At 37.4% G+C, this 19,635-nt stretch overlaps 1 protein-coding gene across 1 annotated transcript in view; it reads left to right on the top strand.

Annotated features, from left to right (window-relative positions):
- The first annotated feature begins 2,737 nt into the window (after positions 1-2,737).
- Positions 2,738-19,635, top strand: part of LOC123551314 (phosphatidylinositol phosphatase PTPRQ-like) — an 89,659-nt gene continuing 72,761 nt past the window's right edge. Inside the window, exons 1-4 of the mRNA XM_053542103.1 lie at positions 2,738-2,884; positions 3,116-3,201; positions 13,360-13,651; positions 14,973-15,254. Of these exons, the coding sequence (XP_053398078.1) occupies positions 2,872-2,884; positions 3,116-3,201; positions 13,360-13,651; positions 14,973-15,254 (673 nt within the window). The 5' untranslated portion in view covers positions 2,738-2,871. The remainder of the gene's footprint in view (positions 2,885-3,115; positions 3,202-13,359; positions 13,652-14,972; positions 15,255-19,635) is intronic.

The raw sequence follows: 19,635 nt of genomic DNA, 5'->3' as shown, positions 1-19,635 counted from the left end.
GCATAATCCCAGTCTGGTGACAGAATAAAATATTGTAAACTAGCACTGACTCCGTCCGTCCGTCCGGCGTCCGTGTCAGTTTATGGCTGTTTGTTTTCAGTCATAAATAAATGAAATAAACAGACCTTCTTACCAGAAAGGTTCCATATTAAACTCGAAGAAATAAAGAAGAGACACCAAGCAGGGGTGGATCTCTTTTTGGGGGGGGGGGGTGGAGAACCATAGTGGAGTCATTTGGCTTATCGGGATGACTTAGATTTATGATCAGAAAGTTATCACACTTTCCCGAAAGATCCTGTTATTTGGACTAAGGAATCAATAGTGGTGTACAGAATTTCTAGGGGAATCTAGTCCAAATAATTTAACGTCAGAATTGATTCTGAGATATTTTCGTGATATTTTCGTGATAGGGCAGAATCCCTCTCTTTGGAGGAAATAATCACAATATCGTGACTCACGTACAATAATAGTTGGACTAAGGGGAATCATGCATCCTCAGATAATTTTTTGGCAAGTATACTTCAAATGTGTTATCTGCCCTTTATTTGACACAGTCAGAGACAATGTCATTTTTAGCTCAAATATATGAAGAATAGCAGCTATTCTACTCACCCTGGCGTTGACATCACACCTTGGTTAAAGTTTTGCATGCAAGGACATAATGGCTATCATTTAAAGGCATAAAGCTTTGAAACTTATTTTTTCTTTTTCTAGATAGGTCAGTTGCATAGGCCTACCCTTTACCCTTTTGGACTTAGAAAATCCTGGTTAAAAGCACTGACCTCCAAATTTGGTTAAAATAATCTTTCTTTCATATTGAAGTTTAACTGGTCAAATTATGAACAGAATATAAGTTTTTGTAAATTATATTATTTTCAGTTGACTTTCCTCTTATTAAAATATATGTATTTTAAAATTCCTACCTAGTCTATAATTATTACCCTTGGTTAGAATGCTTGTCTTTATTAAGAATAGGTCAAGTTAAAAACTGGGTCATCTGGGATCAAAGACTAAAAGCGTAGGTAAAACTGTTACGACCAGTGCAGAACATGATCAGCCTGCACATCCATGCAGTCTGAGCATGATCTGCACAGTTCGCCATTCTGTCAGTAAGTATCTTTTCGGTGTTCACCCCTTTAAACAGTTAATGGTAATATCCAAATTGAAAGATGGACAAGTTATTATAGAATTAGTATAGAAATTAGCAGGGTAAGGGTTAAACGGACGGTCATATTTCATAACTAGGTGGAACACAGTTTTTCAGCAATTGTTTTTTTTTTTTTCTTTACATTAATGGCATTCATTTTCAAAGGGGGACAACTTTTTCAAAATATTTTAAGTATCCGTCGCATGGGACAGTACCGCAGAACATGATATGGTCGGGTAAAATATTGGTAACAGTGTTGTTCGTTTATCAAAAATTTCTGTGTTTTGGTGATATGCTCATAAACCTTAACTGACGCTGTTTTTATTTTCTGATGGTCATGTCCATAACAGCATTATGAGCATATAAACATCTCTGAGCTGAATTTTTTTAGCTAAAATTTGATATAATTTAAGGCTTGCATTTCTGTTTTCAAACTATTTAATTTGAGAGAAGTTTAATCTACTTCTCAATCTTCTGTTTGTGATAAGAGGCGAGATGAAAGCAATCTAAATCAGCTCTTCAAAAAATGCATAATTTATAGTTTTTGTTCTTTCTTATGAGTCACCATGATTGTACTAACTTATTGAAGACAAGTTTATGTTGAATATCTTGGAGATTATTTAATAACTTTCTACAAAAGATATACTTTTCAAGAGATAATGGGCACAGAAAAAATAACATTCAAAAAGATTTTATAAGACCATTTAGATAAAATGGATGTATAATGTGATGGAGTTTGCATCTGACCAACCGTCTGTCCATCTGTCAAATTTCTTGCCCAGAGCAAAACTCTGTAACCATTTAAACTTGGCATATTGGTAGATGTCGATGAGACGATGTGCAGAGTACACCAACCAATTAGTCAAAGGTCATTGCCACATTACACCCCCCTCCCACCTACCCCCACATTTTAACACACCAAATGAAAAAAATTCTTTAAATTATACTTTCTCTGATCTAGAAATTTCTGGTATATATTGTTGTGCTTTAAGGAGCTGCTGTTAAAATCTGAGATGAGTTCAAACAATGGACTGACATACATGTATCATGTGTATGATTTATCGTTTTTACTTGTACTGAATGTCACAGTTACTAAACTCTTCAAGTAGAGTTTACATTAATTTTTTTAACAATTATAAAAACTGTAAAAAGCACAAATAATATTTTCACTGGGTCAAAATTTCGTCAATTTGAAAATTTGAGTATGTTCGCGAGATTTGATATTCGTGAAATTGTTAAAATGGTATTCTACTTTAATTTGAATTATACTAATGGTAAAAAGTTATGCGAGGATTAATTTTCGTGAGATGTAGGGCCTCGCGAATATAGCGAAATTTAAACCTTCACAAACATTTCTGCTTCTACAGTATATGATTCTAACTGTTTATGATTCATGTTTATTGCATAAACCAGGCTATAAACAGGAACAGTTTATGTATTAAAGTGCAATCGCAGTTGTATATATACAGTCATAATAGGATATATTCTATTTGTGTTGACAAGATAGGTTCATTTCCATTTCATGGTATTGATAATTATATTGATCCTTTTCATGGTATTGATTTATTGATTAGATAAAATGCAGGGATGTCTGTTTCAGCACTAATCATCTTCCTTGAAATGAAATTTGAGTGATTCAGAATTTAACGTCAACTAAACCGTTTGAAAAGGAAGTCGCATGGCATGTGCATGTATGAAGTGGTGCATGAAATGAACTCAAGCTGATGAGTTTTGGAAGTACGCTTAAAATTTTTCATACGCGTTCTATGCCACAATAGGTGCGGATGTTGGGTTTTCACCCGTTAAACCGGTTTTACATGTTTGGTTTGTTGCCATACCTATTGTACTGCAAATTATGTGCAATGATATATACTTTCTGAAAGTACAGTCAGTATAAGGCAAAGCTAGGAAGTACAGTACTATTTCTAGTGTTAAGTTTCATATATTTTTCTGGTGTATTTATTTTAGGTTGCTGTAGTACAGGACTGATGGGGATCTATGTGTCTACTTCAGCTGCATCATGGCTGTGTTTTGTAGTGCTTCTCCATCTTATGGTAACTATTCCTTTTTATTTACTTTGAAATTGACTTTGTCAATTCAAGAATAGAAACATGTGATAAGATTCTCATATAGACAGGAGTGTTACAAGTCAGCTCCTAAAAATGATATCAGACCACACTTGTTCCGCCGTTAGTTAGGCGAGACGGGTCCGACATGCTGAGATTGAGAAAAATACTTTGTCAACATCAAAATTCAAAATCCAAAAATATCAACCCAAATGTAAACATGAAATATTTTATGTTTACTTATGAGTGGATTTTTTCTAGATTTTGGATATTGATGTTGACAAAGCATTTTTCTCAATCTCAGCACGTGCCGGACCCCTACTGGTACTGATGATAAACTCAGACAGAAAATGAGGTTTTTTACCTGTAACTTTTTTTATTTCTGCAAATTGTTATCAGTGGTTGGTATCAAAATAAAGCTTAACATTTGCTGAAAAATTGACATAATACAAATTTATATTTAGTAAGCAAACAGTCATGAAGTGAGGCCCTGAACGGGGTATGTAAAATGGGACTGTACGAATGTTGACTGATGATAAATTTGACCACTTTGTCATTTTCAAAATTTTCTCCATAGTATTATATTGAAACTTTCCCAAAAATGCTGGAACAGTCATTCCGGATCAAGTAATGAAAATTGACCCAAAGCCAGGCCTTCATGTGTTGACAGTGAGCATGCCCAAAAAACATCCTCTTCCTAGTAATTTTGGATAAATATTTTTTAAAGAGATAAAATTAATGTAAGTCATTTATTTATACAGAATATTTACCAATTTTGTTTTTGTTTACACGCGTACCAGCTGATGTTGTAAGTGGTTGCTATTAGATTAAGACAGCATATTCAATTATATAAATAACCGAATATGTGAAAACGGTAATTTGTTAAACTTTCGAACAAATACATTACTTTTTCAAAATCTGATTAACCACCTTTAAAGATCAAATTTTAATTCATACATCATCTACAAGTCTCCAATTATGATATGTTTAATGTGCCAATTGAGATATTTTACAAATAACAATGAACTTATTATTTGAGACGGAAGAAAAAAGTACCACTAACCTGAAAAGTAAAGCGTTTTAAAGAATGGAGATGTATTAGTGCTCCTTCCTTGTTCTTTTCATTATTTCCCTATAAACTTTTATTAGTACAATATAACTCATTAGACAGATAATCTTCCTTTTAGACCACACAAGGTGGGCGACTCAAGTGTTCATTGATACACCCATCTTATGTTGCATTCATATGATGGAATGTTTGAGGGCTCACTGACAGTCCACACGCACAAGACTTGCACTCCACGCTCAGTCCACATGCACAAGGCTTGCACTCCACACTCACTGTCAGTCCACATGCACAAGACTTGCACTCCACGCTCACTGTCAGTCTACATGCACAAGACTTGCACTCCACGCTCACTGACAGTCCACATGCACAAGACTTGCACCCCACGCAAAATTTGCACTTTCACAAAAGCAGTGTTTGTTTGTTATATAACCAGAATACACTTTCTGCAAGATCTGCATAGGGTCTGATTATTGTATCTTGTGGACTGTGATTTGCACCTATGCAGAATTTTAGATATATTTCAGGTATTTAAACTTAAATCAGACCTTGTTTCTTTTTCCGAGTAAAATACTGGTATGTACACTACAGTGTAACAAAGAATGCTTAAATGGACTGTTGATGAATGGTCTTTTGAAACTTTGATGTTTTAGTAAGATAAAATGTTACATCAGTTACAGCATATTGTATATCCCTGGGTCACTGGTGTAGGTTTTTCGATGAAGTTAGGTAATTGATAGTAGTCAGTTGCTATCACCTTTCTGTCAAAGATCGAGCATCTTTTTTGAGAAGTTTGTTTCTTCCCCCCTTCGCGCCCCCCCCCCCCCCCCCACCCCCCTAGCCCTCCCAAATCACCAACCACCACCGCCATTGCCAAGGGTAAGTCTCACAGTGTATGCTGACAACACAGATATGAGTGTAATGATTTCCCGTATGTATAAACTAACAAAATATTTAAGCAGTCCATCACAGTTGATATCCATAAGTCAGTAAATGTACTTTCACTGTGAACCCTTTATGGTTTTTGATTAAAATCTTTACGTTTATGCAGATACTGCATAGGTACAAATTTTACCTCTGTTGTGAATTTTTAGCTCACAGGTGAGTTTTTGTGATCGCTCGATGTCCGGTGTCTGTTTGTCTGTCAACATTTAGCTTGTGTATACAGTAGAGGCAGTATTTTTTAATTGATCTTCATGAATTTTAGTCAGAATGATAACCTTGATGAAATCTAGGCCAAGTTCGAAAATGGGTAATTTTGGGTCAAAAACTAGGTCACTAGGTCAAATCAAAGAAAAACTTTGTGTATGCAATAGAGGCTGTATTTTTTCAATTGATCTTCATGAGTTTTGGTCAGAATGATTGCCTTGATAAAATCTAGGCCAAGTTTGAAAATGGCTGCCTGGGGTTAAAACTAGGTCACTAGGTTAAATTCTAGGAAAACCTTGTTTATGCGATCGAGGCTGTATTTTTCAACTGATCTCCATGAAATTTTGTCAGAATGATTGCCTTGATGAAATCTAGGTCAAGTTTGAATATGGGTTATTGGAGGTAAAAAACTAGATCACTAGGTCAAAGTATAGAAAAACCTGTATGCGACAGAGACTGTATTTTTCAAACGATTGTCATGAAATTTGGTCAGAATGAGTGTCTTGATGAAATCTAGGTCTGTTTTGAATATGGATCATCTAAGGTCAAAAAGTAGGTCACTTGGTCAAATTATAGAAAAATCTTGCATTTGTGATAGAGACTGTATTTTTCAATTGATTTTCATGAAATTTAGTCAGAATGATTGCCTTGAAGAAATCTAGGTCGAGTTTGAATATGGGTCATCTGAGGTCAAAAATTAGGTCACTAGGTCAATTATAGAAAAATCTTGTGTATTCGATAGAGACTGTATTTTTCAATTGATTTTCATGAAATGTAGTCAGAATGAGTGTCTTGATAAAATCTAGGTCAAATTTGAATATGGATCATCTAAGGTCAAAAAGTAGGTCACTAGATCAAATTATAGAAAAATCTTGTGTATGCGATAGAGACTGTATTTTTCAATTGATTTTTATGAAATTTGGTCAGAATGATTGCCTTGATGAAATCTAGGTCGAGTTTGAATATGGGTCATCTGAGTTCAAAAATTAGGTCACTAGGTCAATTATAGAAAAATCTTGTGTATTTGATAGAGACTGTATTCTTCTTCTTCTTATCGTTCGCGACTACACTGTCAGACCAGTAGCCTCGATGAAACTTGTGGTTTACCGCAGTAGCTCAATGCCTCCATACAATTTCTGGTGGATTGAGGTATCTATTGGCCAAGTCGCAGCTCGCTCCTGGTCATGCCTTTTACATCTCTGAAGTATATGCTCCGCAGTCTGATCTTCTTCACCACATGGACAAGTTGGTGATGGTGTCAGTCTGTATTTCTCGTACATGTGAGCATTGAGCTTGTTGTGCCCTGAGCGGAGCCTGACCAATATCACTTGTTCAGACCGATCAAGGAGATGAAAAGCATCTTCCTCCATCCTTGGTCTCGTTAGTGCCTTGATGATGGTGACTTTCTCCTTGTAACTCACAGGTTCTGTTGGTTGTTCTGACTGAGCTCCTAGCTTAGCCAGTTTGTCTGCCTCTTCATTGCCTGCAAGTCCACAATGGGATGGAATCCACTGAAGTGCTACTTTGCATGTTATACTCAGGCTCTGCATTCTCCTGGCTAGCTGCGGAGCTTTATTGTTGATCAGAGCTTCCATGACAGACAGTGCATCTGTGAGAAAGACGACTGAGGAGCTTTCGTCTGCCGAGTCTTCAACCATTGAGATGGCCTTCATGAGTGCTTCAGTCTCTTCCTTGTAATTGCTGCAGTGTTTTCCTGTGGCTGCATGTAGTGTTTCTCTCTTGCCAGATGGGTATTGAATGAAAACACCTGCTCCTCCATCTTTGACGGCGCATGTGGCTGATCCATCTGTATAGACATGAGTCCATGATTCCGGAGGATAGTCTTCATTGATCATAGCAAGTGTGAGGCTCTTCCGAATGCCTTCATCCTCTTGCTTCCCGCGGTCAAGACGAGGAACAGCAAGTCTCACAGTCACTGAGGACAGATCATTCGCTAGTGGGTTTATAATGTCTTCACTACCTAGGGGAGTCGTTGGTATGTTCAGCTCAGTTTTGAACTCTCAGTTGAGTTTCTTTGCCTCATGTACGAAGCTGCTATGTTTGAGCCGATTCTTTGCGTAGCCATCTAGCTTGGCTTTCATGGGATGGTCTTGAAAAGACCTGAACTTCTCTGCTTGAAGCAGAACCTTTGCATGCCTTCTGTCTTGTTACGGCTGTGTGGCTGTTAGCTTCTCCATGAAGGAGATTGGTGTAGACTTTGTAGCACCTGTCATGATCCGCAATGCTTGGTTCTGGACCTTGTCTAAAGCCTGTTGGTTAGTTTTGGCAGTAGTGGACCAGGCAGTTGAGCTATACTCTTAATGGGGTCTCACTGTTCCCTGATATATTGTCTTGAGTATTTGCTCATTTGCTCCCAACGTTGTTCCAGCAAGTTTGCGCATCATAGCAAGCTTCCTACAGGCCTTCCCTTCTGCTTGACTGATGTGGTTCTTCCAGGTTAGCCGTTTGTCAAAGGTCACTCCGAGGTATTTTGCCTCGTCTGCTTCAATCAGCAAAGTATTTCCCATCTTGATTTTTCCCGCCCTCTGCTTTGACGACAGGGAGAATAGTGTGGTGGACGATTTCTCTGTATTGATCGATACACACCAATCTTCAGCCCAAGCTGAAAGCTTGTTGATGGCTTCTTGCATCCTGTATGTGGCTGTAGTGGCATGTTCTTCCTTACACCATAACACCAGATCGTCAGCGTAGAGAGCAGCCTTAACTCCTTTCGGTAGTTCAGACACCAGATCATTGATGAAAAGCAAGAAGAGTGTAGGGGATAAGACTCCGCCTTATGTGGGACACCATGACGCAACAGGAACTTCCTACTGCTGGCATGTTCTAAACTGACTCTTGCTCTCCTGTTGTGGAGGTATGACTTAATCCACCTCAGCATGTGACCTCCTACTCCAGTCCTCATCAGCTTGACGAGGAGGCCATCAGTCCAGACTTTGTCAAACGCCCTCTGCAGATCAATCCATGCTGTAAGCATGACTTTCTGCTCTTGGAAGGCGTCCTCTATCTCTTGCGATAGGTAAGCGGTCTGGTCCTCAGTGGAGCGGAATTGTCTGAAGCCAGAGACTGTATTTTTCAATTGATTTTCATGAAATGTTGTCAGAATGATTGCCTTGATGAAATCTAGGTCGAGTTTGAATATGGGTCATCTGGGGTCAAAAAAGTAGATCACCAGGATATATTTAAGAAAATACTAATCAAGAGACCGCATTTTTGGTCCAATCTTAATGGAAATTGGCCAGAATATTTGTTTTCGTGAAATCACTAGGTCAAACAAGCTTACGCTATTATGGTGTGTTTCTCAGGTGAGCGACCTAGGGCCATCTTGGCCCTCTTGTTTCAATTTGTGACACAACAATACAAGTCATGTAAAGCAAGAAACATTAAATCATGTAAAGCTAGAAATATTACATCAGGTAAAGCTAGAAACATTACATCAGGTATAGCTAGAAAGATTTTGTCGTGTAAAGCTAGAAACATTACGTCACGTAAAGCTAGAAATATTGCATGTAAAGCTAGAAACATTACGTCATGTAAAGCTAGAAACATTACATCAGGTATAGCTAGAAACATTTTGTCATGTAAAGCTAGAAACATTAAGTCATGTAAAGCTAGAGACATTATGTCATGTAAAGCTAGAGAAATTACGTCATGTAAAGCTAGAGACATTACGTCATGTAAAGCTGGAAATATTACATGTAAAGCTAGACTTCAAAACTATTATCATATACAATTTTCTTAATAAAAGGAGGTAAAACGACAACATGGTAACATGTTTGAATGTTTAGAATTTTCATAGAAGTGCAGTGACTTTTCACTACATATCCATATATACATGTGAAAAATTAATTCAAATATTATTGAAAGTAGTTTTTGCACTGATGTTCCAGTGGGGATCCTCCATTGAAATTGTTCAACTTATTTTGTTTGTCAATCAGTACAAGATGTTCAATTCAGGATGTTTAGTAAGTGTTCAGTAACTAATCATGGATAAAGGGAACATTATATTACCAGGAAAATGTATGGCGTATACATAACAGTCATGTACAAAACTAATATTCCTTGGACTAGGGGGCTCTATTCTTAAAAGAAAAAAACATCAACCAATCGTAACAAGTTCTGTGATGTCATTTCATGGATATTGTTTGTGCTGTTGGGGTTAACAGTTAGCCCCATATTTTAAAAAAAAATACCAAACAACACTGAATCAAAGAAAGAAAGGGTTGTTTTATATGAAAATTGAACACTATATGAAAACATGAATATTACTCTACAAAACAGTTGCCAGCTAACTGATATATACATTGACTTCTGGAAAAGTACTGCATAAAGGGGCCTCAATTCAGACGGTTAAAATCCCCAATTTCAAAGAACTGTTACATTGAATCTTTGTTTTGATGCATATGCAGTGTTGTCCCAATGCTGAAATTTCTTATACTGGTACCTAGATGGAACATATTTTATAGCAAATTATATTTCTTTACAAATGGCATTCATTTTTAAAGGGAGACAATATTTAAGAGTATTCTAAGTATCTAGTCACCTTGGACTGTATGGTAGAACATGTAATGGACAGGTAGATTGTTGGTAAAGATGTTGCATATTTAATATATATTTCTGTGATTTGATGGTATACACCTAAACCTTAACAATGATGATACACTCCTAAATCTTAATGTCACACCATCGTTAATTGATAAGTCATACAACTACATTTCCTTTCATGTAGTAGGATAATGATTTGTCAGATTCATTTGTCTGTATTGGTCTGACTATATTTTAAAACAGGATGTACTTACCATACTATATATAGGTGGTTATCAGCGGTAAAATCAACATTCAGTTGTAAAACTTTAGTGTTCTGGCCAAGCATGTTATTGCATATCTTATGTAAACATGGTAAACCTTTTAAAAAATCACCAAAAACAAGATTGACTGCCATGATAAAACATGTTTAGATACTTTTGACTGGATTTGAAACTAATAGTAGTTAGTGTCATAAGGTTACAAGTTCGAATCGAGTAGATTAAAAAGTCATTCTCCCCCAAACTGCAAAGATTAGGTACTACTAGATACAAGATATTTTACATGAGGCATGAATAGAGGCCCACTATCAGTATTGTGGGGGCCTCCTTTGCTGAGTGGTTATGGTTGCTGACTTACAATCACTTGCCCCTCCTTATTTAGGGTTCAAGATCTTGGTTGAGGAGTAGAATTATTTCTTGTGAGTAAGTTGTCCAGCCGGCTGGTGGCAGGGCCAGTGGCTCTGACCAAATGCTGGCTTGTGCCTGTTATAATACGCTCAGAGGAGCAAACAGAAAGTCACTATATGACCTGTAATTTTGTTGGTTGTCGTTGTAGAGATGTTGTTCAAGCCAGACTCCTTGGTAGTAGGATTGCATATGAAAAGCCTAAAAATATATAACTTACTTAAAATGCTTAGACATAAAATATTTTACAATTAACATTTAAGTAACATTTAATTAACAGTTGCTGTAAATCATACTCACTTGTATACTTATAGAATCAGGTCAATATTTCTTTTTGAGTTTGGTGGCATATTTGGAACGTCAGTTCAGCCCCAATCTAAATGGCAGATAGTATGTTTTTTCCCAGTCTTTAAATTCTAAAATCTAAAATTCCTACAGTTATTTTTTTTTCAACCAACACAATACCTGTGAACACTTTTTAACATTTGAAACTCAAGGCATGACAGAACTATTTTTATTAAGTGTAAACGTTTATTCAAATATATCACTTTTTTACACCTGTTTTGGAAAAAAAAAGCAGATGTATTTGTGATGGCGTGTTTGTTTGCCTGTCTGTCCACCCATAATATTTCATGTTCAGAGTATAACTTAAAAACCATTCAAGACATAGACTTTAAACTTGACATATAGGTAGGTGGTAGTGAGAGAGTTTTTAGGGCACATGAACCAGGTTGGTAGGTCAGAGGTCAAGGTCACAAATGAAGTTAAAAGGTCAGATTTGTTTTTACCGTATTTTGTATCCATTCAAGATAATGACTTCAGACTTTGTGTAATGGTAGATGGTGATGAGAGGATGTGCAGATCCCATTTACTTGATCAGTAGACAAGGTCAAGGTCAAAAATGGAGCTTAAAAGTAGTTGAAACTGTCCATCATAAATTGTGTCTGGAGCATTATAAACTTAATAATCATTCAAGGTATTGACTTCAGACTTGGCATAAAGGTAGGTGGCAATTAAACAATGTATAAAGTATATGAACCAGGTCAGTACGTTAAAGGTCAAGGTCTCAATTTGGTTTCAGATGTCCTTCATATTTTGTGTGCATAGCACAACTTCAAAATCATTCAAAGTATTGACTTGAAACTTGGTGTATATAAAGTTGATTATAAGATGATGTTTATTGTGCAAGAATCCAAAATACTCACCCCCTCCCCAGGGAAATGTAGTTACCTAATATATTATACCATATATAATATTTAGTAACTTGCTTTGACTTGCATTATTTAAAAGACCCATTGCATAAAAATTTTCTTCATATGATTATATGAAATAGACCATCTATGACAGTCTGCCTGAGTTTCTAAAACAAATAAAGATCCTAATCCTTTCATATTTCTTGATTTTAAAGCTTCCTCAATAAGATCAAATAAGTTTGAAGTTTTCTTTACAAGCTAGCTATAACAAATAAATACCAGCTAACCTCAAAATCAAGGAAATTCAGATGAATATTTACATAGCAGTGCATTTAAAATTTTCGGAAAATCAGTCAACTATGGTGGCTGATTTCTGCCATCTCGTTATGGCATGTTGGCGCGTTTGCAGGGCGCCAGGATGACAATTATACGCGCCAAGACGACAAACAAGGCATTTGTCGTTCTGGCGGGGGCGCCAACACGCTAAATTGGGAAGTTGGTGTTCTGGCGTCTTAGCGCGTTTGCAGGGCGCCAACACGCCAGGACGACAATTATACGCGCCAAGACGACAGAATCCGTATTTGTCGTTTTGGCGCGTTCACTTGTCGTCTTGTCGCGTTGGCGGGGGCGCCAAGACGACAAGTGAACGCACCAAAATGACAAATATGGATTCTGTCGTCTTGGCTCGTATAATTGTCGTCCTGGTGTCTTGGTGCCCTGCAAAAGCGCTAAGACGCCAGAACGCCAGGACGACAACTTCCCAATTTAGCCTGTTGGACGCCAGAACGCCAGGACGACAACTTCCCAATTTAGCGTGTTGGCACCCCCGCCAGAACAACAAATGCCTTGTTTGTGGTCTTGGCGCGTATAATTGTCGTCCTGGCGCCCTGCAAACGCGCCAACACGCCAGAACGAGATGGCAGAAATCAGCCACCATAGTCAACTGAATTATCGTGGTATAACACAAAATTGAAAAAATCAAAATTTTAACATTTAGCCTGCTGCTGGCAAGTAATTCTGCCTTTTGCCACCAGTGCAGACTGATAATGTGCAGGCTGCTCATGGTCTGCACTGTTCGCTAGTTAGCAGGGTAAAGGTTAAGAAAGACTTAAAAGGGAAAGATATTCTCATTGCCATAATTCCACTTGATCAAAACGTTAGAAGGCTTAGGCCTACAGCCTCCTTAGGATGTTTGCCTATGATCATTAGATGATAGTTCTGTTGTTGTTGGGGTCATTAGTTCATATGTCAAGGTCACACTAGCCTTTAGGCTGAAATGTATTCTTGTTAATACTAAACTAGAGAACTAGTTGGGACTAGGTCACAGCATGCTTAATATGCATGCAGTTCCTCTGATGGGTAGTCAGAGAGGGCATATTTCGAGGGTTGAAAGCAATACTGTCGTAAGTCCTTCTTTATTTAATAGGAGTTACTACAGTATTGTGTTCAGCCCTCGATTTGTTTTACAAAATACTCTTGTTTTTAAAAGACTAGATGATATTAATTTCAGATACACACTGCGAAGGGGAGTTCAACAACCACAACAACAACAGCAGCGCCAGCCTCATCATCGACAGAGAAAGAGGAGCCCAAATCATCAACGACAACTAGCTCCCCCACCTTGTCAACAACTTCTTCTTCAGGTTCTGCAACTACGGAGGCTCCTGCACTTGGTGTTGACTGTGCTAATAAGAATGAAAGCTGGTGTAGCACTGCGATATCTGGAGCTGTGGAGTGTAAAGATGACACTTGTCAATGCCAGTCAGGTTATTTTCAGTCAAATGCTACCACTTGTACATCAGGTAAATATCACATTTTATACTTATAAGTCCCTGACAGGTCTATGGAGATATTCAGTTCAGTTGAGTCATCAGACAGTCCAGAAATCATAGTCAGTGTGCAAGTTGATGATTGAAAAATCATTTATATTTGTGGGGGACATATTTTTCATGGATTTTGTGCTTTGGTTAATCTGTGAAATAGTCCCAACAAACAAAATTGTCATCCATTTAACCTTTACCCAGCCAAATTTCTAAAATTGACTGGTCCATCATTAAATTTGGGCAGTACCTCTTCTTATTCAAAGGGGTGTTCACTGAAAATTTTCTGAACTGAATAGCAAAAAGTGCTGACATGATCAGCCTGCATGTTGCAAAGACAGAATCACTTGCTACCAGCAGGCTAAAGGTTAAACTATGTCCTAAAGCTGAATCCACAAATTTATATCGTCATGAAATAACCGTTTTTATCAAAACCACAAAATTTCTTGCCCAAAAAGTTAACAGATTTCACAGTAGACTTTGAAAACACTAGGTATATTTTCAGGAAACTTGGTAGGCCTACATAGATAGAGAGCAATTTGGAGAATACTCATTTCCTCCTTTCTTTATTGCTGTATCAAAAATGTGTTTGAATTTTAATTTCCTATTGACTGTAAACAATAGTTTGAAGTAGCCCATTCTTGTAAGTATAAACACTTAGCTTAGACAAATAAAAACAATACAGCATTTCCTATGTCCTAGGTGTTTTAGCTTTTCAACTGTTTATAATTAAAATGCTGCTTTTGGTTAAAAAAAATATAATTTTTAAATGTTTTTTGTTGCACAGTTGCAATGTTGCTAGATTGCAGACAATAGCTCAATGCAGCCAAGACCTGTAAGACTACAAACTTCAGCATTAACAAATTAGAAATTACTATGTAGTGCTTCAGTCTGGTGATTTACAGTACATGTATTCATGTTTTTAAGATTCTTGATCTTTTACTGTGATATCAACAGCAGAACTGAAGATTTCTAACACTTTTTATTATAAACAAGCTGAACATGCCATTAATCTGCACTGATACTTACATCTTGGATTCACATTTTTGGCAAGACTATTGTTTGAGGTAGAACATGAATTGAGACCTTGATATTGTACCAAAAATGTCCATGATTTCAGACAAAATGTCTTCTGTCAATTGTCACAGAGAATTTATGCCTAGCACCTTGCCCAGGGATCAAACTTGTGACCCTGCGATCCTTAGATCTATGCTCTCCCTATTTAGTGTCTGGACTTTACCTGAAATCAACTACTAGCTGCTATTGAATGTTTTTATTTATGATGCTTATTGTTTAATTTTAGTGTTGGAGTTAGTGCCAGTAGATATGAACATCTCTGATGTCACAGTAACAAGTTTCAATGTATCATGGTTACACAATGACAGCGTTAAAGATCTGGACCTAACCCATAGTGTTATTGCCAAATCAACAGAATCTGGTGTTGAAAATGAAGTTATGTGTAATGTAACAAGCAGTACTACAGCTTCTTGTTCAGAACTTCTACCAGGCAATAACTATAAAGTTACCATTACAGCAACATACAACTCAACAGTGTCTGGAATTGCTGAATTGGAAGAAAGTACATGTAAGGGTTTAGCTAAAGATATGTTTGTTTGCCATAAACATTGACATGTTCCTAAAAAAGGTTTGGCGGCATTATGATAGCCACCTTATCTGCCTTGGAATTCATATCCAGATAGATCCTCATACAGTTTTCAAGGGATTTGGTTCAGATTTATAAGAAACAGAGCTCCAGATAAGCTTTTGGTGCAATATGGTATTTACCCATAACTTTTTAGCTCACCTGTCACAAAGTGACAAGGTGAGCTGTTGTGACTGCTTGATGTCCGTCGTGCGTCACCAATTTTTAAAAAAAATCTTCTTGAAAACCACTGGGCAGAATTACACCAAACTTCACAGGAATGATCCATGGGTGACCCCCTTTCAAAATTGTTCAAAGAATTGAATTCCATGCAGAACTCTGGTTGCCATGGCAACCGAAAGGAAAAACTTTAAAAATCTTCTTGTCCAAAACCACTAGGGCTTTGATATCTGGCTGTAGCATCATCTAGTGGTCCTCTACCAAAATTGTTCAAATTATCCCCCTAGGGTCAAATATGCCCCCCCCCCCCCCCACTGGTGGTCATATGGTTTATATAGACTTACATTGGGCAAACTTTGAAAATCTTCTTTTACAAAACCACATGTCCTAGGGCTTTGATATTTGGTATGTAGTATCATCTAGTGCTCCTCTACCAAGATTGTTCAAGTTATCCCCCTAGGGTCAAATATGGCCCTGCACAGAGGTCACATGGTTTATATAGTCTTATATAGGGAAAACTTTGAGAATCTTCTTGTACAAAACCACATGGCCTAGGGCTTTGATATTTGGTATGTAGCATCATCTAGTGGTCCCCTACCAAGATTGTTCAAATTATCCCCCTCAGGTCAAATATGGCCCCGCCCTGGGGGTCTCAAATTTTACAAAGGCATATATAGGAAAAAAAGTTTAAAAATCTTCTTGTCTGAAACCTCAACACTTAGACCTTTGATATTTGGTATGTAGCATTGTCTTATGGTCCTCAACCAAAGTTGTTCAAATTGTACCCCTCGGGTGAAAAGAGACCCTGCTCTTGGGATCCCAAGTTTTATATAGACTTATGTAGGAAAAAGCTTTAAAAATGTTCTTGTCTGAAACCATACAACCTAGGCTTTTGATATTGGTATGATGCATTGTCTAGTAGTCAAAATTGTTCAAATTATGCCCCTGAGGTTACAAGAGGCCCCGCCTTGGGGTCACTTAGTTATTATGTGAATTATATAGGAAAAATACTTAAAAAATCATCTGATCCTATTTCCAAGACTGTAAAATTATAGTTACCTGATGACCCCAAGTAATATGATGTGACTTGACTGTGATCTTGACCTACTGAGCTACTTTCTTGTTTTTAGCTCACCTGAGCACAAAGTGCTCGGGGTGAGCTATTGTGATCGCTCACCGTCCGGCATCCGTCCGTCCGTCCACACTTTCCTTTAAACAACATCTCCACCTAAACCACCAGACCAATTTTGATGAAACTTCACAGGGATGTTTCATGGATGGTCCTCTTTAAAATTTATTCAAAGAATTGAATTCCATACTGAACTCTGGTTGCCATGGCAACCGAAAGGAAAAACTTTAAAAATCTTCTCAAAAACCAGAAGCCCTAGAGCTTAGATATTTGGTGTGAAGCATTGCCTAGTGGACCTCTACCAAGTTTGTTCAAATCATGACCCCCAGGGTCAAATTGACCCGCCCTTATGGGGTTACTTGATTGTACATAGAAACATCTTCAAAATTTTCTTTAAAAAAAAGCCCAGAAGGCCTAGAGCTTAGATATTTGACCTGTAGCATTGCCTAGTGGACCTCTACAAAAGTTGTTCAAATCTTGACCCCCGAGGGTCAAATTGACACAGCCCAAGGGGGTTACTTGATTGTACATAGGGAAATCTTCATAAATTTGCTAAAAATGAACCAGAAGGCCTAGATCTTAGATATTTGATATGTAACATTGCCTAGTAGACTTCTACAAACTTTGTTCAAATCATGACCCTCGGGGTAAAATTGGCCCTGCCCCAGGGGTTACTTGATTGTACATTGGAAAATCTTCCAAAAAATTTCTAAAAATCATCAGTTTGACATTTGAAACATGTAGCTCATATTACTCTGGTGAGCAATCCAGGGTCATCATGACCCTCTTGTTTAGATACAGCCTTGAAATTTTGATGACATACACAGTTTTGCACACAAAGCGTAAAACTGACTTTCATTGACCATGAATGTGACCTACTGACTTTCTTAATATTTTATCATCTGTTTGACATTTGAAACATGTAGCTCATATTACTCAGGTAAGTGATCCAGGGTCATCATGACCCTCTTGTTAGCTCACATGTCACAAAGTGACAAGGTGAGCTTTTGTGATCGTCGTCTGTCCGTCCGGGCTAATGAATTGGTACTTGAGTGTCTAGCAGGTTAGGGTTTGGACTCTTTGTTTATATGACTGTCACTTTAAAAAGTGTCCTAAAGTGGGTTTCTGTGACTAATTTTTGGGTTTATATGGCTAAAATTTAACATTGTAAAGTCACTTAAGTATCATACCGTGAGTGCGTCCGTTTGTGCATCCGTAAACTTTTGCTTGTGACCACTCTAGAGGTCACATTTTTCATGGGATCTTTATGAAAGTTGGCCAGAATGTTCATCTTGATGATATCTAGGTCAAGTTCGAAACTGGGTCACATGCAGTCCAAAACTAGGTCAGTAGGTCTAAAAATTGAAAAACCTTGTGACCTCTCTAGAGACCATACTTTTCAATGGATCTTCATGAAAGTCAGTCAGAATGTTCACCTTGATGATATCAAGGTCATGTTCCAAACTAAGTCACATGCTGTCAAAAACTAGGTCAGTAGGTCAAATAATAAAAAACCTTGTGTCTTCTCTAGAGGCCATATTTTTCATGGGATCTGTATGAAAGTTGGTCTGAATGTTCATCTTGATGATATCTAGGTCAAGTTTGAAACTGGGTCAATTGCGTTCAAAAACTAGGTCAGTAGGTCTAAAAATAGAAAAACCTTGTGACCTGTCTAGAGGCCATACTTTTCAATGGATCTTCATGAAAATTAGCTAGAATGTTCTAGGTCAGTAGATCAAATAATAAAAAAAACCTTGTGACCTCTCTAGAGGCCATATTTTTCATGGGATCTGTATGAAATATAGTCTGCATGTTCATCTTGATGATATCTAGGTCAATTTCGAAACTGGGTCAACTGGGGTCAAAAACAAGGTCAGTAGGTCTAAAGATAGAACAACCTTTTGACCTCTCTAGAGGCCAAATTTTTCAATGGAACTTCAGGAGCAATTCAGGACCATCATGGTCCTCTTGTTGTTTAAAAACTAGGTCAGTAGGTATAAAAATAGAAAAACCTTGTGACATCTCTAGAGGCCATATTTTTCATGAGATCTTCATGAAAACTGGTGAGAATGTTCACCTTGATGATATCTAGGTCAGGTTCAAAACTGGGTTACGTGCCTTCAAAAACTAGGTCATTAGGTCACATAATAGAAAAACCTTGTGACCTCTCTAGAGGCCATATTTTTTTTCAATGGATCTTCATGAACATAGGTCAGAAATTTTATCTTGATGAGATATAGGTCAAGTTCAAAACTGGGTCATATGAGCTCATAACTAGGTCACTGTGTCAAATATGAGAAAAAACGACATCATACTCAGTTCAGAACTGGGTCATGTGGGGACAGGTGAGCGATTCAGGACCATCATGGTCCTCTTGTTGTTTAAATTGGGTAGTTTTGAAATCAGATTGGGTAAGAATAATATTATTACCCGGCCTTTTCGGAAGTAATTGTGTGTTTCCGTTTTCAAAAACTAGTTGGATTAACATTTAATGCTTTCTGGGATATTTTCGTTTTATCGAGTTTTTTGCACTTTTAACACAGTCATACTCAGAGATCAATTCTCAAACAGTGTGTTACCTGCAATATAAGACCTCGACCAGGTTCGATAACTAGCCAAATCCACCCAAGCACTTGTAAATTATAGCCCTTGAATTACTGATTGTGTCCACTCATCAAGCCATCGAGAGAAACTAGACATTTTTCAATGGTGTCCACTCATCAAAGCCATCGAGAGAAACATTTTTCAATGGGGCATTTGTGGGAGACATGCGCTTTTCTCAAAAGCATCTCTAGTTAATATATGCTTGTGTTATTTTTAAGGTTACAGTTTTTCAGGAACCTTTCTTTTTAGCTCACCTGTCATGTATATGATGGTTCCTTTCAAAAACTGGACAGATCCCATCTTGGGTTCCAGAGTTATATAAGGGCCAACATTTGCAATTTTTTCTTATGATTTTTATGATAGAGACAACATTTTGCAATCAACTTTAATCAAACTTGCAAACAACTTGTA

This window comes from Mercenaria mercenaria, chromosome 4, assembly GCF_021730395.1.
Source record: "Mercenaria mercenaria strain notata chromosome 4, MADL_Memer_1, whole genome shotgun sequence".
In the NCBI taxonomy this organism is placed as follows: Eukaryota; Metazoa; Mollusca; class Bivalvia; order Venerida; family Veneridae; genus Mercenaria; species Mercenaria mercenaria.
The sequence above is the reverse complement of the archived record's forward strand: the minus strand, read 5'-3'. Positions and strand labels throughout refer to the sequence as shown.